General features: G+C 41.8%; 1 protein-coding gene across 2 annotated transcripts; it reads right to left on the bottom strand.

Annotated features, from left to right (window-relative positions):
• Positions 1-3,867: 3,867 nt before the first annotated feature.
• Positions 3,868-21,384, bottom strand: supt16h (SPT16 homolog, facilitates chromatin remodeling subunit). Of its 2 annotated transcripts, XM_074661913.1 has the most exons (25): positions 21,262-21,376; positions 20,968-21,168; positions 19,646-19,738; positions 19,206-19,376; positions 18,784-18,936; positions 18,552-18,698; positions 18,103-18,254; positions 16,646-16,818; positions 16,436-16,526; positions 16,258-16,331; positions 15,959-16,071; positions 15,815-15,880; positions 13,373-13,471; positions 12,908-13,023; positions 9,639-9,792; positions 9,412-9,539; positions 9,039-9,301; positions 8,831-8,949; positions 8,510-8,748; positions 8,341-8,416; positions 8,079-8,248; positions 7,863-7,992; positions 7,635-7,761; positions 7,470-7,544; positions 3,868-4,564 (listed from the first exon to the last, which is right to left on the bottom strand). In XM_074661913.1, the coding sequence occupies exons 2-25, from the start codon at positions 21,031-21,033 to the stop codon at positions 4,470-4,472; spliced, it is 3,090 nt and encodes a 1,029-aa protein (XP_074518014.1). In that variant the 5' UTR covers positions 21,034-21,168; positions 21,262-21,376; the 3' UTR covers positions 3,868-4,469. The 2 variants fall into 2 exon arrangements, with proteins under 2 accessions (XP_074518014.1, XP_074518013.1); XM_074661912.1 differs by having other exon boundaries at positions 20,968-21,384.
• Between the last annotated feature and the right edge of the window lie 1,181 nt (positions 21,385-22,565).

Here is a 22,565-nt window from a genome sequence, read left to right as displayed (position 1 = left end):
GCAGGGTGCGGTGTATCCAAAATGCATGTCTACCACAGTACTAAACTAGAGGAGAAGTTGTTTACACTGTTTACACACAGTTACCATGGTGATCTCTGTGCGACGAATTATATCAATGCCTGGATCTTTCTACTTTGGACACCAGGAACCCTGGTTCTCTGGGCCTTTCCATACATCACTGTGCAGAAGTTACAAATTTTTGGAGGTGTGCAACACAGAAATTTCTTTGAAAAGGACAGCGCTAGGGGGCCATGCTGCTAAAATGTCGCCATTTGTCCACACGCAACCGCATGAACCTTGTGGACCCATCAAGCATAAACTAAGCTTTGCACGCCACCCACCAAGAGGGGGCACAGGCAAACAGGACCAGGCTTTACCGATCCAACCCGTACCAAACTGTACTGATCCATACCGGACCACTTGGTGGAAACGGGGATTGATCCTCTAAATTCAAACTGACACAGGTCTTACTTTGACCAGCAGGGGGCGTTGAAGGTAAACTCACAGATATTCACTTTAATCCTCAGGGGGGCGTGAATGTTTCTACAGATATCTGGAGCTAATCCTTCCAAATATTTACCCTCAGGTCTTCAGAGGGAGACCAGTCTACATCCAGCTCTCTGAAGTCACTTCAAGCAGAGACTAAAATATTGACCTCACACTATAAGCCTTTATTTCCTCATCAACAAAACCTAAAGTTTATTATTTAACCGGCTCTTTTTATGTAAGCATGTGTGACAGGGTGAGGTCAAGACAGGATGAGAGGAGTACTCACCAATGAGGAAGAGGAGGACACACAGCCTCCACCTCATCCCTGAGCAGATTGAATCACACCTTTTTATTCCTGCAAGTAAAAAAATTACAGCAGACTCTCAGACACTACCATGAGTTTAACCTCCACCTCCACAAACACACACACGCACGCACACTTCCAAACATGTCTCCATGTAGAGACAAAGCCAAGAGCCTGAACACTCAAGAATCTGGTTCCTCTCTCAGGTGATCCAGGAGGAGGATTCGCTCCTCTGCAGGCTCCTTGCTTTGATCTTAGACCTCCATCCTTGGTTCCTGAGTCCAGTCCCTACAAACTGAGCAGCAGCGTGTGACCCACAGAGCTCTGGGTGTAAAGCTCCGGGGAGTAGGATCAGTCTGAATCCAGGAATCCACAAAGCTGACAGGAGTACCTCACAGGAGCTTTAATTTGATTGATTTAAAAACATTTCTTGTTGTATAAGAATGACCCACTGAACCATAATTGAACGCAAACAGGAGACAAATCCATTTTTATAAATCAGTTCCTCTTTATCCAGGTGTGAAATCTGAGAACGCCCTGCTTTGCTCTCGCTGCTGTGAAACCCTGTCTTGAGATAATTTAATAAAGCTTAAACCTGTGATCATTCATTTGTGAGTTTAAATCTCTAAGGCTTTGACTGTCTGAAGATGTGTTAGGAGAACTTTTCATCTCATTCAGAATCAGCTTATATGTTGTTTACTTACCCGGAGCAGCTCCTTTCTGTAAACACCAACAGAAGACTCCAGAGTGAGGTTTCAGTGCAAAGCTTTAAGTTAAAGGGGCACGAGTCACCAAACCAGTGTGTGCTTCAGCCCGTGTGTCTCTGTTTCACACACAAACCTGTTCTTTTCACGTCCTGTCAGACCAAGAGGAGGCAGCCTGGAGGAGTCGTTAACACATAAAGAAGATTCACTACCACTTAAAATACTTACAACTTACAACATCTACAACTTAAATACCTACAACTAAACACATCTATAAATTGTATATTTAAAAAATCTTAAAATATCTACAACGAAACACACCTATTACCTAAAATATCTACGACTGAAAGTACCTATAACTTAACATATCTACAGCTTAAAATACCTAAGACTTAACAAATCTATAACTTAAAATTTAATTTAGACTTTAAGTATCTACAATTCAACACATCCACAACTAGGGATGGGTACCTTTCACATCTGAACTGATACGGTACAGATACCAGGTACTTGGCAATCGGTACCAGTACTCAACGGTACCAACTTTCTGTACTTTTTTGTATTTATGTGGTAACAAATACAAATTTGTTTAATAATTAAGTACAAAATGTTTTAATTTTAATATATTTATTCTTCAATATGTAACCTTACAATGCTGTGTTCATGTCTAGCATGAAAATCATCTTCTCTTCCACTTCCTCACAGTCACAACGCTGCATTTAGGTACCCAAACATAGTACCTTTTGGTTTGATGTGAATTGGTACCAGGTACTTTTGACAGAATTCGATCGGTACCTATAAAAGTACCTAATTCGGTACCCATCCCTATCTATAACTGAGAATATCTCCAACTTGACATATCTACGACTATCTATATATCTACGATATCTATGACTCAAAATACCTATAATTCAATAAATCTATGACTTAAAATATTTATGACTTAAAATACCTACGACTCAACATATCTATAATTTGGAGTAACTAAGACTTTACATCTGAAATTATAAGCGATTACACCTTAACCTATATATTTATGATCAAACATATCTTCAACTTAAAATATCTGCAGCTCAAAATATCTTCAGTTTAAAATATCAATGACTTGTCTTGTCTGTACGTGTCTATAACTTTAAGACGCTATGGGGAGGATCTGTTTTAATTGGACTGCCTCGCCACCTTCTGGCCCAGAGTCTCACACAGACTGTAGTAAATTTCTTTTAAGGAGGTGTGTGTTTTGGAATTAAATGGAGATTGTATCGAAACAGGACTTTTCAACATCACCTAGAAACTCCTCACAGTCCCTTAAATCTGAACCATGTAGAATATTGCAGACAAACTAGCATTAGCATCAGACAAATAAGAAATAATAATGGTCCAGCAATAGACCCCTGAGGGACCCCACAGAGTAATTTAGCATTGTTTTGAATAGCAACCTTCAGCTTCATGAAAACAATACTTATCCAGCATTTCTAACAAAATAAGATGTTCCTAGAGTAAGAACGTATTCATGTCAGAAAATATAGTTGAATCACAGGTTTGTGAGTCAAACGTTAGTACACATGATTGAAGAATAAATGTGTGTATATGCAGGGTTTGTGAATCAGACCCAGTGAGAGGGATAAAAAACAACTAAAGAATATTTCTTATTGCATTGACAGATTTTTTTTTTTTGCTTTACAAACAATTCAGAAGACATTTTAATCTTTGACATATTAAAATCAGACACATTGTTTTCTGGACCTGTAATGTGAATGTGGCTCATCTTGAGTCCAATCAGACATTTTTGTTAAAATAAGAAAAACTGTTGAGTGTCTCTTAGTAATCTGAGAGTTCCTTTAGAGACAAACGGTCCTGATGGCTCTCTGCAGTCAGTTCACACCCATCATCATACTTCTGGAGGTTCCTGAGTCACAGGTAGAAAAACCTGATTAAAGTCTGCTGACACTTAATACCCACCCAACCCCCGAACGTTAGAGGAGCCTCTCGTTCATTGAGAAGCAGCAGCACTTTGATCTGCTCAGATACTCAAAGATTCAGACCCACAGAAATAAAAGTTTACAGAAGATCAAACTTTCTGTTGTTTGGTCAGGAAACAGAGAGAGTTTGAGGAGTAAAAACCCAGAGTCAGCGTAAACTAGAGTTCCTTTTAATTTTATTACAAAAACAGGATTCAGAATTAACAGTACAACAACAAACAGAAACTACCAGAAATCAACAAAATAAGCAACAGAGAGGAGGAGGAGGACAAGTGCCAGGGAAGCTGCGTGTGTGTGTGTGTGTGTGTGTGTATGTGTGTGTGTGCCTTTACAAACCCCCATCTAAAAAAGAAAGATCAGAAAACATTTCTGCCCCTCCCTAGAAAAAGACAAAAATTTAATCTTTAACAAACGAAAAGAAAAAAACAAATGATGAGAGGACAGGAAACAGGTCAGAGGTCAGGGGGCGGAGCGAGGGTCGACTTTTCATCTTTTATAAAAACAGCTGGCAGAGAAGATTCTGAATTCGTAATCTGTTAGTTAAGAAACAGAAAATTAACAAGGCTTGGATAAAAACCTGTTTAAACACACACACACTCATACACACACTCACCCAGACACACACCTGATGGAGACAGGAGGAGGAAACAAAAGAGAGAATGAGGAAGAAAAGAGGAGGAAAACTAACAAATGACAAGTGTGTGTGTATGTGTGTGCGTGTGTGTAACCTGTCTGGTTCTCTCATAACAACATCACTGACCAACACCAAAATCAGGGGCTTCTAACATCTATATACACATTTCTGTGTCTGTGTCTGTGTGTGTGTGTGTGTGTGTGTGTGAGGAGAGGGGGTCAAAAGAGCCAGTTGGGGTAAAAGAAAAGGGTCAATGTCAACTAGGTTTGGCAGTATGTGTGTGTGTGTGTGTGTGTGTGTGTGTGTGTGTGTGTGTGTGTGTGTGTGTGTGTGTGTGTATGGGTGTGTGTGACAGAGGTTTAGTGCCGTCTCTTCTTCTTGGGCGGGGGCTCTGAGCGGCCCTTCCTCTTCTTGTTGGACGTGTCCTCGTCCTCATAGTGACTCTCTCTGTCAGCTAGAGGGCGACAAAGCACAGGCAGGGATTAGAGCCAAAAACAAACTGACTGAACATGATCAACATATGAAACAACAGAGGAGTTTTCCATTTCCAGGTATCAAACTAACATGTTTTTCTGTATTGAGGCTATAGATCTGGGCGGACAGACATAAGCTAGACTCTTTTTTCCACAAACTTGACTGACAGTCAAAGTGAATTTTTATTCCTATAGAGTAACAGAAACAACAGGTGTACAAAACTTTGAACAAATTAAAATTAGGGATGCAGGAATACACTCTATTTTTTGAAACAATTTTTTTGGAACAATGTGTTTTTTTCATTTTTTTTTTTTTTAACAGGATGAGCTTGCAGACAAAATTTGACTGGAAAAGATTCTATTATTTCTACAACTGCAAAACACAGACCATGAAAATACACACTCACTCACCTGTATATTTTAAAGTATAAAAACTACAAAATATTTTTTCTCTTATTTTTTACAAATAAAAAGAGAATTCCCTTTAAATTCTCTGAGGTAGGGTAAACTGTGCAAAACGTTTGTCCTTTTCTTGAAAGTGCAAGAAAAGTTATATTTCCTCTAGAATACCAAAAAAAAAAGACTTTTAAACAAATCTAACATCTAAATAACTGAATGAGTGATACAAATGAACAAAATCTTATCAAATAATCCCGGATTTGCTTGTGTCCCTAGTTGATTTACATGTTTGTTTTTTAAAGAAAAACTGCCCTCTGCTGTTTAAATAGAGCATCACGATTTGGAACGTCACATTTGTTCTGATTTTTAACTGCAATGCGATGTTACATCCCTGGTTAAAGTATAAAAGTCAAAGTTTGTGGAAATTTGGGTGAATTTCCTCAGAGGAAAAATCTCACTATTCTAACATTAAAATGAAGCTTTTCAGAGCATTCTGAGGTTAGTTTATGATAAATTAGGACTTTGGTGTTGATGCTAATTAGCTAGTGAATGAGAAGCCTCCTCTGTTCTTGAACTTAGGCAGCCTAAAGCAGCAGCACAGACAGACCCTAACACCAGGTACTGAAGTAAAAGCATAAACACATCAGACTTCAGTCTGGAGATACAAATGAAAAATAGTTCCTTTGCTAAACGTACCTTTTGCAGAAAAACAACTTTATATTTATCTAAAATGCATGAATGTTTTCCTTATTTTATATGTAATACAGTCGTGTTACAGTTGGAGCTAATCCAAACTGAATATTTGCTGAATACATTGCGAATTCTTGAGGTATATATCAAAGACATTTTTACAAATGGTGGATTAACCCCGTTTAACATTATATATCTAATTTCATTTAACACTAGAGGGATTTTTTTTTTCCTTTGGACATAACTTATGCAGCACTGTGTAATAACTTTGACCTACTCAGTGGTTAAAAGTAAAGAAGTAAACCAGCGCTAGCTTGTTGAGCTGACATACCATGTAAGAATGTAAAGTAGTGCTAGCTTGTTGAGCTAATATACCATGTAAAAAAGTAAAGTAGTGCTAGCTTGATGAGCTAACGTGCCATGTAATAAAGTAAACCAGCGCTAGCTTGTTGAGCTAATATACCATGTAAGAAAGTAAAGTAGTGCTAGCTTGATGAGCTAACGTGCCATGTAATAAAGTAAACCAGTGCTAGCTTGTTGAGCTAATATACCATGTAAGAAAGTAAAGTAGTGCTAGCTTGATGAGCTAACGTGCCATGTAATAAAATAAACCAGTGCTAGCTTGTTGAGCTAATAAACCATGTAAAAAAGTAAAGTAGTGCTAGCTTGATGAGCTAACGTGCCATGTAATAAAATAAACCAGTGCTAGCTTGTTGAGCTAATAAACCATGTAAAAAAGTAAAGTAGTGCTAGCTTGATGAGCTAACGTGCCATGTAACAAAGTAAACCAGTGCTAGCTTGTTGAGCTAATATACCATGTAAGAAAGTAAAGTAGTGCTAGCTTGATGAGCTAACGTGCATGTAAGAAAGTAAACTAGAGCTAGCTTGTTAGGCTTATACACCATGTAAGAACCTTGTTGTCAGACGGTTCAGTGTAAAGCTGTTTCATGTGGTGCAGTGCTCTGTGGGTCATGTGTTGTATCACCTGTTGACTTGATGCTTGTTCCTAACAAAGTGTGTCTGGATCACTGACTGTCTGCTCTGCCTGTACCTGATCAAACTTTAACCGTAAACTCCATCATGTCACAGATTGCGTTTCTCTGTTTCTTTTTCTTTGGTTAGGTGAATAATTTTAACGCTAGAGTCCAAAAAAAAATTCCAGACACGACAGGCAGTGTACACTGATTCTCTCTACCACAATAAAAGCCTCCTACACAGAGCAGATCAAAGTTCCAACTGTAGCCTACAGTGAGAGGCCAAACAGACAGAAAAACTACACTTTATCTACAAGATTCAGATAAATACTGACATCAAAAACAATAGACTGCTCCACTTTTTGTCTGATTGACACTAAAATCCCTGCACAAGTCTTAGGTTTTAGGATGAATGTTCAGTGAATGAACGACTGAAGTCTTGGAGTGTGTGATGAAACCATCAAGAAGAAAAGTCATGAGGCAGAAACCAGGCACCCCTGAGTCCTGCTCTTAACGTCCAGATGAACAATGGTTGCTGAGAGCCAGCGGAGTTAAACACTCTCTGTAGACGACTAATGAGCCTCAGCGTTTAAGATAAGCTATGCTAAGTGTCTCTAGAGGGGACAGGAACAAAAGAATCTCCAACAACATGCCAAAAGTCTTTCCTCCTTGTGTGTTTCACCTAAAGACACTTTCTGGACCAGGACGTTCAAACTCTGTCCTGCAGACTGAAACTCTCTGGGATCAGTTCAGACTTTCTGTTCCTGTCTGTTCAGGATGGAAGAAAATTACTTTAGAGGAACACAACGGCTCTGACACAAACCTTTCCTGGCCTCTTCCTCCAGTTCGTCCCAGTCTTTCCCGCTCTCCTCCTCGCTGCCCACCGACTCGCTGTAATCTAAGAAACGAACAGAACGATGAGCATTAAAACCTCACAGTGTTTATCCACATCACACACACACGGAGAGGCAAAGACAGATCATCTTACTGGAGTCCTCGGTCTCTGAGCTGTAGTCCTCGTCACTGTCTTCCTCCTCCTCCTCCTCCTCGTCTGCAGACGGGTTGAACGTCTCATCCTCCATCTCTGACTCGGAGTCTTCCTCTGCCCCGCTTCCCTGAGACACAAACAGACCCAGAACAAAGGTTTTAATGTTTCACATGCTTCCGTCTCTTTGTTTGAGAACTCAGTGCGAGGGCCGGGCCAGGGTCAACGCACCTCGCTCTCTGGGTCCAAGAAGGACCAGCCTCCCTGCTCGAAGAAACCCTCTGGATCATCTACGATGGTCTTCATGATCTTGGTCCAGTTCAGGGACTGGACTCCCTCTGTGTACTTGATGTCACATGAGCTGAGAAAGAGAAAGCGTAACGTGAAAAACCTGATCGTAAACCTTCTCAAAGTCTGGTTAAAACCCTCGCCGTGTGTCGTCCTTACTTCAGCCACTCCTTGATGGGGTCCAGGGAGTTGACGGGCACAGCGTTGATCATGGTCACCTTCTTGTTGTAGTCCTTGTATACGATGACCACATCAAAATTCTTCAGGTGGAATTGCACACGCTCAAAGTGGACCAGCTCCACCTCGTCCAGAGTCACCACGAACGGCGGCTGAAGACAAACACACAGACAAAGATGATATAACTCCGAAAAGGTCGTGACACTGACTTACTGAAGGTCTGGATGTCAGCTGGCTTACTCACCCATTCAGTGACGTTTACCAGCGAACTGGATGTTGGTTGCAGCAGGCAGGTGCTCCTGTAGGGGGCGCCCTGGAACCTGGAAGGAGCACAGACAGAAGAGAGTCAGGGTGTGGCGGCTCATTTCTCCTGGAGGAGTTTTCTGATGGAGTCTGGAGCCGTCTCCACTCACCCCAGGTCTCTGAAGGGCACCTCGAACTCCAGCTCCTCCTTGGTCAGCGTCTCCACCTTCTCGATGAAGTTTTTGAAGGCCGACTTCAGCTTGTGCCTCATCTCGCGTTCCATCTGCTCGGCGTACAGGTCGTCTCTGTCGTGCATGTGTTGGTGTTTGCCCAGGTCTGTGGTGATCTCACCGACCTCCGTGTAGAACTGGACGTCTGTGTGGCGCCGCTTTCCAAACATGATGGCGTTCTGGGAGAAAAAAAAACACTTTACTTCAACAAACCTGAGGCGGTTAAGTCTGAGAATGCAGCGCCGCTCCTTTAAATCTGACCTTGAGGTGGAAGTGCAGCACGATGATCATCTCGCCGTCACACGGCTGGAAGATGGCGTGTTTGATGTTGTTGTACAGGATGTCGACTTTATCTCCTCGGACTGACGTGAAGCGGAAACCTGAGGAAGAGGGAGAGCGGTTACAGGTTGTTAAACTCATCACACTCCTCTGAGGAAGAGGAAGAAGACATGACTTCCTGCTGTCTCACCGTTGGTGTGCGCCTCCAGCGAGCCCTGCATCCTCTTCTGGGCGATGTTGGGTCTGATGTAGAGGTCTTTGAGTTTAGGGTTGCTGCGGTTCAGGTTGATGACCAGTGAGTCCTGCTTGATGATGCCCTCCTTCTCCTTCTCCTCAGCCTCTCGCGTCTTGTAGCGTTTCTGGACCTCTTTGATGATGCGGAAAGCATTCTGCAGGTTCGTGGAGGGCACTGACGTGTCGCCTGGAGCTTTCAGGTTGGATGCTCGGTACGTGCTGTGAGGAAAGTCCAAAGAGTTGCATGAGGTGGTGTGAAAAGGTGGGAGTGGACAGAAAGCAAAGACTTAAATCAATCCCCTGGGGTGGTTGATCTGTGGTTTACTCACATCTCTTTGACGAAGGTGGCGTCGGGGTTGGGGAAAATGTTCCCCTCCTGTCGTCCCAGGGAGCTGCCGGGGACGTAGAAGTTGATCCTCAGGTAGGTGTAGTCTCCTTCTACGGACATACTGATGTTCTACGCAGAGACCAGGAGGAGGAGGGAGAACGCAGTCATGGATTAGAAACAGCGACAGGAGGTCGTATGAAGGAGGGTTTAAAGGTAAGGTCGGCGTACCTTGATGGTGGCGATGTGGAACGGCGTGGCGATGCCAAACACGGGCATGATGACGGTCTCGTACTTCTTGTCGATGAAGATCTTCATCTCTCGGATGTCTTTTTCTCGAGGCATCTGGGAGACGTTCTTGTAGGACACGTTGGATTTTCTGGCCCTGAGGGGGAACACAGACTCAACTAATGAACAGGAGTTTAATCACTGGGAGGACTCAGGACTCTGGAGCCTCCTGCTGACTTCAAACCTCCACACAGAGATTATGTACAGGTACAGAAATATCTGCTGGAGCAAACACAGGACACCAAATACTCAGAGGACGGAAGGAATGTTAGAATCTCTAAAAAGCAGTGCTGTTTTTGACAGCCGTTTTAGTCTTTTGGAGGAAATTGTGTTTTAGTTTGTCACATTTCAGTCATTTTCATCTGTGGTAGTTTTAGTCCAGTTTTAGTCGAAGAAAACTCAAAAAAGTGTCAGTCTAGTTTAAGTAAAACCAGAACATTTTAGTCTTTAACAAATCAATTTAGATCAATAAGTTTTAACAATTGGAAACAATGCTGACAAGTTGTATCTATTGTTGCAATTCATAAAACACCAGTTAACTTTAACACTCGTAACCACATTCATTAGCAGACTGATAGCTCGAGCTTAAACCTTCTCATGAAGATGTGATGCTGAAACAGGCAGAAACCTTTATATCTCCATATTTCAACTTCTGTTTTTTTTTAATGAGTTGATAAATCAAACAAATCAGGACATTAATGGTTTGTATTTTAAGATTACTACTAAGACTGGTTAATTGTTCTACTTTGAACTTTAAATCTTTTTCTGTTAATTAATAGGTTCACTCATATTTACCCTCAATAGTGAGTCCATGTTTGCTCAGAACCAGTGGCGATTGCTCTAAGACTGCAAGGGAAGCTCAGCTTCCCCTAAAATGTCCCTAAAAAAGTGGTGATATGTACTTCTGTGTGTACATTTCATTGACAAGCTAGAATTCCTTCCTCCTTTTGTTCAGAATCAGCTCCTATCACAGGTAACTGGCTCCACCTCCTTCTCATTCATCCCTGCAGCGTCTCAGTGGTTTAACACAGTTGGACGCTGGGCGTCTTCTGACTTCAGTGGGGAAGCGTAGAGTGGGTTGTTCCACTGTGGAAACTGGACGGTCATTGGATAAACGCTGGGCTTTGTCCCGCCCATCGGACGCTCAGCGTCTCTGGGGGTCTATGAGGCAGTGGGCTGGCCTGGACGCTGGGCTTCTGCATGATGATTGGATGATCAGTCTGAGGCTGAATCCCTTTTTGATTGACAGTGAAATGAGCCAGTCAGTGATCTTGAAGTATAACCCTCCACTGGAGCATTTTCTGAGTTGTTCTGGACTGATCCAGAGGCTTCATCGGTCCCCAGCGAGTTTACCTTTCTTAAAAACGACGAGCGCTGTGTTTACAGATTCTCTCTCTTTTCACCAATAAGCAGCTACAGCTACAGCTGTGGAGCTTCTCCACCTGTCACTCACACTTACAGCCTGTTGTAGTCTCATGTAGCAGCTCAAGCTGCTAACAAGCTGACATGGAGGGTAGAATTTACGTTTAAATAAATAAACAAATTTATGATGTAGACTGGAAAAAAATGAGCTTCCCCTCCTTGACTGACCAGCAGCTGCCACTGGTCAGAACCTCGGCCCGAGACCAACTTTTCATTAAATTCACAAAGTAAAAACTGGATTTAGAATATCAGCAGTTAAAATTATTTCTTTGTGGTCAAACCAGGTTACCTGACTTTGGATAAAGAAGACACATTTAATAACACAGCTGAAGATGTCACTGGTGTTTCAGTGTAAAGTGTGACCCTGTTAACTGGTGACTCTCAGTCAACAATCACAATGTTTTATGCCGTCTCAGTTATCCACGGTATGCCCTTCAGTTCAGACACTTGGTTTAACAGCCTGCTTCATTGCAGCTGTGCGGCACAGTCCGTGGCAACATGTCAGGATGTGATGGTTTGATCAGTTTGACAACAGAAGTTTGTCCGGTGTTCCTGCTGAGCCTCACAGCACACTAGATTGATCCCTTGCCATGGATGGTTCAGGTCATTTAAAGTTATAATCCAGTTGGTATCAAAATAAACCTTTCCATGAAAGGGGAAAAACATGAGATAGTCCCGTTGGCGTCTAATATGTACATTCAAAGTCTCTCACCGTCTTCAGAGAGTTGCGTTTAGGGTAGCCTCTGATTTTAGCGTTCTGTATTACATGCTAAAAGTTGTCCACCATTCAGGGTTTGCTGAAAGCCGTAAGAAGCGTAGAACTTTATTCAACTAAATTTAGCGAGCAAACCGGTCATTTTCTGCAAATGTTCTGGGAAGACATGGATTCAAAGCGATGTTGATGAAATTCTCTCGTCTTCTGCGCCATGTTAAGACACTTTTCCAGCTTTGTTTGTGATACATTTAGGTACCTTTGGAAACTTGAGAATCTGACGATGCCAAATCTAACCCCAGTAACTTCAGTATTGGGATTGGACAAATACCAGTCATTTAAAAAAAAGTGATAATTTGATCCAGAGGGTTTTAACTAGCTGGACTAAGTTAAATGGACTTAATAAGCTTTAACTGTATATATATATTTTTTTACTATACAGTACTGTAACGCGCAAAACAAAGAGACTGTGCTGCTTTATTTTCTCACTTCTTCAGCAAAGATTATCTTCGAACCCAATAATCGGATCGGGACTCGGTATTGGCCAATACTCAATGTTAAATAATAGAGATCAGGGACAAAAAATGCTTATCGGGACATCCCTACTGCTCAGTTTTAATTTAGAGTTTAAAGAATGATGGTCTGAATGAGTGGAGATAAACGCTGCTTCTGCTGTGAAAATGCATCGTTACGATGACGTAGGTTGAAGAGGGTTCAGTCTGCAGCTGTAGGTGTGTTGAGCAGAATGTGTGCTGTGTGTCAGGTGGTGGTCGTGACTGAACAAGGATAGGATGTAGCAGCATTGCTGATACTTTTTAGCTTTTAACAGATTACGCACACATCAGGCAGAGATACCACACATTTACGCCTGACAGACCGCGCACTGACATTTACATCCAGGGTTAGGGTCAACTGAATAATTCTGTCATTGTTGACAAAAACACTACTAAAAAGAGGAACTCAACTCAAAACCAGGATTCAGAAGGAGCTCAGAGAGGCCAAGGGAGCAAAGACGTCTCTGACTCAAACCCCTGTGAGATCAAACCCCTCTATGTCTGACTCCAGCCTTCACACTCACTTCTGGATCTGCTGCTCTCCTTTCTGCTCCGTCAGACGACGCTTGGCTTCTTCATTCAGGTTATTGGCCAGCTCCTTCTGATGAGCCCGCCTCTTCTCCTCCGCTGTCATCTCGTTCTGAGTTCAACAACAGACACAGCTGAGTGATCTCACACAGAAAAACACAGATCTTATTTCTTCAACAGAGAATGGGATCAAAGCAATGACATGCAGGATACAGACGGAGTGCTTCAATGGTCAAAAATCAAAACACACACAAAACGACTCAAATAAAGAGAGGACAGAAACGTCTCCCATCAGAACGTGGATCTGAGGAGTGAACCAGTCCGGCTGATGAGTTTAGTAAAAACCATGAGTACTTACCTTCCCCAGTAGCTGATAGAGTACAGAGACATTCACACTCTTAGTTATCAACACCCAGCTCAGAGACAAAGGTACACAACTCCAACCACACACTCCCACTTACTCTGGTTCTGTCTGCCAGCAGGGCGGCGCTCCGAGCTCCTTTTCCCAGCAGCTCCTCGGCATCGTCTCCTTCTTCCTCCTCGTCTTCTTCGTCATCATTCTGGGGAGGAGAAGGTTTGGTTTACTTTGATCCAAAGCTGATGGAGAGTCTAAATGCCCTGTGTAAGGGTGTTTCTGTTTAATAACCCGCATAAAGGACAACCCGATTGTAAGATGACCCCCTCTTTTCAAGGCCAATCTTCAGAAAAAGTCTCTGATAACCAAAATTGAATTTGTTTAAAGAGGCAATCACTGAAATAATAATGACAGACTCACTAAGATCAGTGTTTCAAATATAATTCTGAGACAGCTCTGGTAATGGGAATGCCTTAGTTACATTGTTCAGTAAACTCACACACCCTCCTGTCAGTCTCTAGGAAACGGCTGCTTTGAGGACCATGATAAGCTTTCTTTTACAGCGCCCATTTTTCAGACAATACACTCCACAGCGCCATTTTTTTTCGGAGTCTGCAGGAATTTCCTAAAAAGATAAAATGTTAACTTTTACTGAAAAAATCCTGCTCAGTCGTCTCCTCTGGGCCTCTTTATGTGTGTCAGTGTCTGTGTCTGTCTCAACCCCCTCCTCTGCCTGGAGGTTGATGTTTTGGTTGTGTCCGAACAGTTTTGGGCAGAGTGGGCGTGGCTACAGCAGCCAATCACAGCGCAGCCAGTGCGCAAGTGACTTTGCATGTTGATTATGGCACGTTGAGGAAGCTAATCAGAACAGCTACGATAGTAGCACAGAGAAAGAAAAACACAACCAAAGTGAAATGAAACTCCAAACAGATGAAGGGTTGTCTCTAAACGATGGTGAAGCTTAGCTCAACTTTTGCTCGCTTTCATGAACTTGAGAGCAGCACGGGACGAAAAGCGACACACTTTAGCTAACCAGGTATGTGTCAAATACCTGTGATTAGCTTGTGCTAACATGCCAGGTCAGCTGTACGGCTCTCAAGTCTCTCCCATGTAGAGACGGGATGCAACAGGTGGTTGCTGGGCTAGTGAGTGTGTTCACGTAGTAGGGGTCTGAGGCTGTGGGTGTGTGCTGCTGCTGGCACTGCGCCAAGGAGGAGGAGCCCAGTTTGGATGCGTGGTTTTACTAACAAGTAACCAAAATTCCTGCAGACCATTGACCATCATTATCTTTACATTAAGCATCATAACTCGCCACAGTTGTCTATTAACTCGCCCAACTTTTGGTCCACTTTGCTCTGGAAAATAACTGCGCCTCTCCAAAGCTCACAGTGTGACGGACCGATTGCTGCAGCCATTGTGAGGTCACTAGTTTACAAGCAGCGCTCTCTGTTGTCTCTTTTTGGAGCTACTCTAGACAACTATCAGCATGTGTCAATGGTTAGAAACCAATAGGCGTTATGTACAAGCAAGCATGACGTAAATCCAGTTAAAAATCAGGTTGTATGTAAACCTCCGGGTACTGTAGAGTGCTGTGCTAATGTATGACCATAGTGAATGTTTGTCGTCAAATCATCCAAAACGGTGCATTTTTTATCGTTGCTTTGTGGTTAATGTTGATAGTTACATTGATGTTCTTTAATTGTGGCCTGAAAATGAATCACTTGTAAGGGAGTTATGAACATTTGTGTGTTCGGTGATGGAAGTTGATACTCTGCTGGAAAAACAAAGTTTTATCAATGTATTCTAACCTCTAGCATATCAACACGATCCCCAATGTGCATTAGCATCAAGCTAGTGCCAAGTGCTTTATATCGTTTTTAGTAGATTAAGAGCTACGTAACATGTTGAGTGGATTGAAAATGACTCTTGTGAGAGTATTACACTTTTTGTGTGTTGAGTGATGAAAGTTGAAATTTTGCTCGGAAAAAAAAAAAGTTTAAATGCTGTATGCTAACCGCTAGCATGTATTTTGTCAGAGAGTGATGTAACAGTGGCTCTCAGGGAGATCTCCTGTAGCCATTTTTACCTTGTGCTTTAATAAAAGTACAAACACATGAGGTCAGAGGTAGATAGACGTGATTACACCGACTTATAAGCATGATTGACCTGAAGCTCTTAACTTTAAACATGCAAGCAAGTCTTCCAGCTCAGGCTAGTATCAGCAAATGACCTTCGAAGCTCCAAAGAAATAAAGACGCGTACATTTAAAGCCTTTATACAACTTGCTACATTCGTTCTAGATACCTGGACGATTCTCATTAACAGAGACCTTATTTAATTAATCTCTGCCATCATAACACCGTCTACTGTCACTTTCTAACGTTTCTTTCGGTAACCGGAAATGCCCAAGCACCTTCACGGCAATACAGAAGCAATCTGTGCATAGAGCCCATCATAAGGCTCACATTAAGTTCAACGAAAGAAAACCTTTTCTTGTGTTCAGATCAATACGGTATTAAAGAATGACTCCGAGCAGAGTTGCTCTCACCTTCAGGAAGATTCCCACGTTCTTGATCTTTTTCTTGACAGGTGTGAGGATGGTGGCGGCCTCCTCCTGTTCAGTAACACAGAGTCAGTGCTGATATCTTAAACCTGATCACCTCTCCCCGTTCAGTGTGTGGAAGCTGCTCACCTCGTTGATCTGTACCGTGTCTCCAATAAACAGAGCGTACTTCTTCTGCTCCTCCTTTTTGCCATCTTTGTTCACCAGGTCAGCGAAACCCAAACTAATGCTGAGCACCATGCCTGGAGGACACACCACAGAGCGAGGTTTATGCGACTATATCTAAAAAACTTCATTAAAAAAGTTACTCTCTGATGTCTTTTTTAAGAGGTTAAAGTTCCACTTCAGTGTTTGAGGAATATCAGTCTATGAAAGAGTACGACATGTTCGAAGTCTCATGATCATCACATTTAAAGACCGACCCTCACCTTTTTTCAGTTTGTACTGATTCTTTGCATTTAAAACCAGGGAGCCTTCTCTGAACTCAATCCCCATCGCAAAGCTGCAAAATAACAAAAACCAGAGACACTCAGAAAGTTTCTTTGATGAAACCAGATCAGAGAAATCTAAAGGTCTGTGTGTGTGTGTGTGTGTGTGTGTGTTTACCCAAGGTTCTTGGTCAGCTTTGAAAGAAGATCCGACTTCTCTTTCTTCACGTACTCCTGCACCGTGTTGTAGGCGTCACAGATTTTTACCCCTGTGGTGGAAACAGAAAGAAGCATGAACAGGATCCTCACTGACTCTGACTCCGTGTTCTCCTCTTTATGGAGCATCAGTGACTGATTGATTGTGGGTTTCCTCTCTTCCTGAACGCACCATGCTTGAGCTCCTTCAGCAGCTCCTCCTCCACCTGCAGCAGGAAGTTGTAGTTGTCCTGCATCTCCTGTGGCGGGTCCACCATGAGGGTCCGAACCAGGTTGGAGCAGTATGACTTGTAGCGGATTCCCATGGCGCACGTTATGGCGCCAAAGTGCATGTGATTCTTATCGCTAGAGCAGGAGGCAAGAGAGGAAACTATCAGGGACCAACAGAGAGGATTATTTCTGTGTTCTCATGCTAAGCTAAGCTATGTTGAGCTAAGCTAATGTGAGTTTTTTCACATTAATTAAACACAAAGCCAAGAACGTCATTACTCCAAATTTACATCACTTTGAAACACTTCCAACAGCAGTCTTTAAAACATAATTTCACATATTTTTATCACTTCTTATAATCTGATAAAACAGTAAAATAAAGACGGTTCTTTAAAATCAGTTCTAGTCTCGCCCTATTTACCCAAGCTTTCTTAGCTTCGTAGCACTGTACATACAAAGAAATTCATGTGGCTCTCCTTTCCAAGACTCCTTATTCAATACATTCAATTGTCATGCTAACGTATATGGGATTTTGCACTGATATGCTAACGGTTAGCATACATATATAACTTAAGTTTGAAACCATAATTGCAATTTCTATCACAGAAACATATCACAGTTACTCTCTGTAAACAACACCGAAAGCTCTAAATGTTGAAGTACAAACAGATAAATGTTTCCAATGGGAAGAGAAAAGAAAAAGCTGACTTTATAACTACAGCAAGGTTCCAAACAACTTAAAGCATTGCTTTAACCACTTGAAAACACTAGATGGCGTACTTCAATTAATAACATAACAAAACAGTAAATCTACATCAGATGATGTATGACACTGAAAAACTGCAAAGCTACTTTCCGTATAGAAAAAATACACAGGAGTTGATGATAGAAAAAAAAATATTCCTAAGTGGAAAAGCCACAGTTTTGTTTGTGTCATTTTTGTAAAATGCATTAGTTTGTGTGATTTATTATTAACATATAAACTTGTGTTTGCACTTGTTAGGTAGAATTTTGTTAAGTCGTTGTGGTAAATGCTTGTAAGACTCCAGGTCAAATTTTTTTCTAAGTTTACAACTGTAATTGAAGTAGATACATAAACCGTATTACATATTAATTCATGTTTCATTTGCCTTTATCTTTAAATAAGCCCAGCTCATAAGAAAGAAAAAATTGTGTATAGTAAATATGATTTTATCATAACACAGAATTATATATTGGGTTTGTTAAAAAATGCATGAGAAGAGGACCTGGAAAAAATAATCACACACTTAATCACAATACTGGGGAAAAAAATCTCAATTACATTATTTTCCAAAACCATTCAGCCCCACAACAGAGTAAGTAGGAGTTTAATCGGCAAATAAGGATTAATTGATGCTTTTTAAAGTGAAATCAAGGATCTTGGACCCATTTCTCTACCTGACCACGCTGAACTTGAGGCTGTAGTTCCCTCCGCTCTGGATGATGGGAGGATAACACATCTCCACCGTGGACGGATCAGCACCACCCAGATATTTCTTCTCCTCGATTGCCTTCTCCACAGACTCTGCCAGCTTACTGTGACGCACTTTCTGCAGGATGCAGAGAGAATAGATTAATTAAGAGTGCCCCCCCCAAAAACAATTTAATGAACAAAACATAAAAACAGAACGCTCTAAAACCAAATCAATGATCCTAAAGCGCTCATTAAGAGGAATGCTTGTCAGGTTATAAAGATAATAATAAATGCTGCATTCACTGGTCATCAGGAGAATTGGAAAGAAAGTCTCTACTTGGTTAACCTCTGAAATCAGCCACAGATAATAATGATGACAACGTTCACATAAGGATCAGTGTCTGGACAAAAATGTACCGCTCCATCTCCTCACCTCGTCTGCATCCACAATCTCCATGACTCGCTCTTTGAAGAACTTTGAGTAAACCTCGCTGGTGATGGCTGCTGCCTTCTTCATCAAGCCCAGCTCGCCATCCTCTTTCACTGCCATCGTGTACGCAACCACGGCGCTGATGTCCACCTGGGGGCGTGGAAAGAAACAGAAAAGTCAGGACTTGTTCAAGTATTAAATCAAATCTTAGATCAAATACTGGATCACGTCTCACCTTCTCCAGGCCCTCAGCGGTAATTGTGTCGTTCCAGCTCTTCATGTACTCTCCAGGAAATTTGTCCTTGCTGAAGACGCCCACCGTCTTCCCCTCTTTGCTGCCTCTGATTGCCTCGATCATCTTGTCGAAGTTTGCTTTGTTGCTTTCGTTCTGGAAGACACATAAACCAGAACAGTTTTGATCCAGTTTCAGACGGAGAACAAACAAACTCCTGGGTGCTTGAAGTGCAGATTAACATCTCAAAATGAAACTACAGATGCAGAATCACACAGATCTGGGTGAAAGTAGCATTGTTGTTTCTTTGGTGGTCTGAGAGGTCGGTCACTTTGTGTCTAAACAGTCATTTTGCTGATACGACAACACCTGTGGGTTTAATTCAAACATGAGCGTGAGTCCGTCTGAGTCTTCTCTCAGGTTACCTTTTCTCGGGTGAGCAGAGTGATGGGCGGGACACCATTGGCATTCTCGTTGCCTTTGGTTATGGCCACCTGTTTGAGGAAATCCACCTTCTTCTTGCTGGCGAGGAAGATGATTTTGGTGTCGCAGAACACCATGATGGTGTCTGTCAGCTCATATCCGAACAGCCACGTCTGATGAGAGAACAGAAACAGACTGATCCTGGGGGGTTCCTGAGCAATCATCACTTTTGGGTATTTTCACAAATGAATATCCCCCCTCATTTGTTCTTAAAAACATTTGTCCACATGCACTGGGAAAATCCACCGAGAAGATCAGCTCGAAGCATCAAACCCATACTTGTCAGTGTTTTCAAGATATGAAAACCAATGCCATCCAACCAAAATATGTGGTTTCCCAGATACTAGACTACATGTGGACATGGTCTGAGATAGGCTGTTACCTGTATGGCTGTGGATTTGGCGTACACGATTTCCTCATCCACTCCCACGGACACCACGATGGCATCCACTTTGCCGAACTCATCCTCTGCTTTCTAGAAATCACACACAGAAGAAGTATGAATTATTTAATACCTCCTTTGGAGAAAAAAAACAGTCGCCAAAAACAAAAGTAGTGTGAGCTGTGGGACAATTTTAAGATTGATCTGACTGTGATGAATATCCCCTCTGGGGACCAATAAATCTAAATGTAATCTAAATCTATTCCTTGCTGGGTAAAATTTAAGTAAAGAATGTGTTAACATTATGCTACAATCACTTCTTCTAAACCCCTCTCGACGGATTTAGGTAAATGTTAAGTTAGGAGAAGTGATCTTTTAGCTGGTGGCCTCTTTCACTTTTTTCAGTCATACAGTAGCATCAGTGCTGATTTCAGTCTTATAAACAGTCAACTAAAAGCTCCACAAGAAGCTTTGTGTGAAACTTATGATGCAAATAAAATGCATACTAGTTATCATTTTAAACGTTGGGCTAACAACACTGTCAGAGTGATTTCTGCGTGCTTTGCCTGAAACAGCAACAGAAAAAGCAACAATCAATGATAAGTATTACAGAAACGACTTGTGGAATTAAGTTTTAAACTTTAAAGTTAAAACAGCTTTATGTAAAGTGGTTTAAAGCAAACGGGAGTTAAATTAAGTGATTGTTTGGTGTTCGCATATACATCCTGCACATGCCTCTGAGATGCTGGCGTTATTCTGATGCTAATTAGCCAGCTAGCATTAGCATTAACGTGTGTAACAAACATGCAGCGGTGTTTATCAGCTCTAAAGAATGATGTTCATCACACCTGTGGACCAAAGCAGCGCTTGTGATTACTTTGACTGCATTTAATCATAGAACTCGATCTCATGCTGCTTCACTGCACATCACCTGCCCTGCTAAGTTAGCTCGCTCGGTGGTTCACTTCACAGCTAACAGGCTAACAGGCTGGTTCCTGTGTGTCAGTTCGCACGAGTTAGCACGCTCCTCGGACTCGAGATACCGAGGGAACAGCGCTGAATTGTGGAGTTTAGTGAGAGTTTAAATGTGGGAATAAACGAGGGTGACTTCAAACAGAGGCCTTGTTTGTCCCCGGGTGTGGGTGCCCGTGCAGGCGGAGGAACAGCATCGCTCACGCCGACAACACAGGCATCTCACTCGGCTGAAAAACGCGGCTAACTCTGCGTTGGGCATCTTCCACCAATTCCCCCTTTTTTCACCTTTAAACCAACAAACAGACAAACTTTAAGTCCAACAAACGCTCTAGACAGAGCACTTTTACCTTCCAGTTGCCGTATAATCGCTTGATCCGGCGGTAGTACGCTTCCTTGTCCAGGTTTACCGCCATGGTGAGTCCTGTGGTACAAACTCCAGCTCCCGGCTTCACTCCTCAGCAGGCCGGATGATGATGATGGTGGTGGTGGTGATGATGATGATGATGAAGATCAGTGTCAACCAACAATAACGCACTTTCTCTCTACGCCTGGTAAGAAACACACACCACTACGAGATGCTGCTCCCCTTATATCAGAGGCCTTTATGACTCAGAGCTCATGCAGAAACCTATCACACTCACCAGCCCTCAGGAGAAACCCTCAGTTAAATCACGTTAAATCATTAAAATTAAAATGTACTTTTGTTGTTCTGCACACACAACTACGCACACAGCAACCTGTTATAATTAAGTCCTCACTCCCTCCCTCCCTCCCTCCTTTCCTTCCTCCTGTGCTCCTTTTCCCCTCCCTCCCCCTCTGACGGCTTTCAAACGAGCTTTTATGATAAACAGTCTTCTTTAGAAATTACACTGAGCTCTTTCAGCGCCTCTTCCTCTGAACACACACAAACATTTCGTTGTTAAAGTGGAAATAAAAGTCACACAAACACACTTGCTGTGTGTCTCTGTGATTCTGGGATGTCTTTTGATGAATTTTGGCGCATTTCAGTGTAATGTGTAGCGCTACACTGCGCAACAGCGCCTCCCCACTTCTGTTGACCACGCTGCTTTTTCCCGCCATGGTAGGCTTTCCCGCCACCGTCATCGAACAGTTCTCCTGATGAAAGTCTCGCGATAAAGACAAACAAACTGAAGAGTACATTATTTCGTTGAAGGATGATTTCTTGACTTTTGTTCATTACTATTACAATAACACTGATTATTTATAACCTTTAACTTTACTTTAACACATTTAAATTTACCAACATAACACATAATTAAATACATATGATTTATTTTAATCCAGGATTTCAAAGTATTACACATTACATGACTGTCCAACACTGCTTTTATAAATGTTAACTGATAAGTATCTTATGTAGTAGTGTTCTGGTAATTGTAATAATCTTGTTTATTGCTCCCAGTAGAGCAAAGTTTACCAAATGTTCAGTTTATGTGCACACACTTGGCCAATAAAGCAGATTCTGATGCTGAAGTGACATGTATGTCTTTTTTTTTTTTAACCAATGACATTTCTATGGTGGGCGGTAGGTGTCAGCCGTTTTGCAAAAGCCTCAGCACGAATGCAAAAACTGCAACACAAGTGAAAAAGCTACATCATAACACAAAGTACAGTCACAACAGAAGTTAAAAGGGAAGTTATCCTGACAGACACAGAAAAAATGTGAACGCAAACAAATGATTGTTTTCTTTTTTACCTCGTTATAATAAATTTAGCTTTAATGCTAATGTTATTTATTTATAAAGCAAAATACAAGATGCCACATTTTTCTGGTGAATAAAGAAATATACGTACCATGGAGGATATCACAAGGTGAGATCCCTACAAAGCTATATTAATCATAGATGAAGTAAAAAAAATAAAAATAAAAATAATTAACTCACCTTAGCAACTTTTCTGTGCCCTGTTTGTGCTCTTGCACTCA

The sequence above is a fragment of the Halichoeres trimaculatus genome, unplaced genomic scaffold (assembly GCF_033239565.1).
Source record: "Halichoeres trimaculatus isolate MK-OKI-2021-1 unplaced genomic scaffold, fHalTri1.1 fHalTri1_scaffold_22, whole genome shotgun sequence".
Lineage (NCBI taxonomy): Eukaryota > Metazoa > Chordata > Actinopteri > Labriformes > Labridae > Halichoeres > Halichoeres trimaculatus.
The sequence above is the reverse complement of the archived record's forward strand: the minus strand, read 5'-3'. Positions and strand labels throughout refer to the sequence as shown.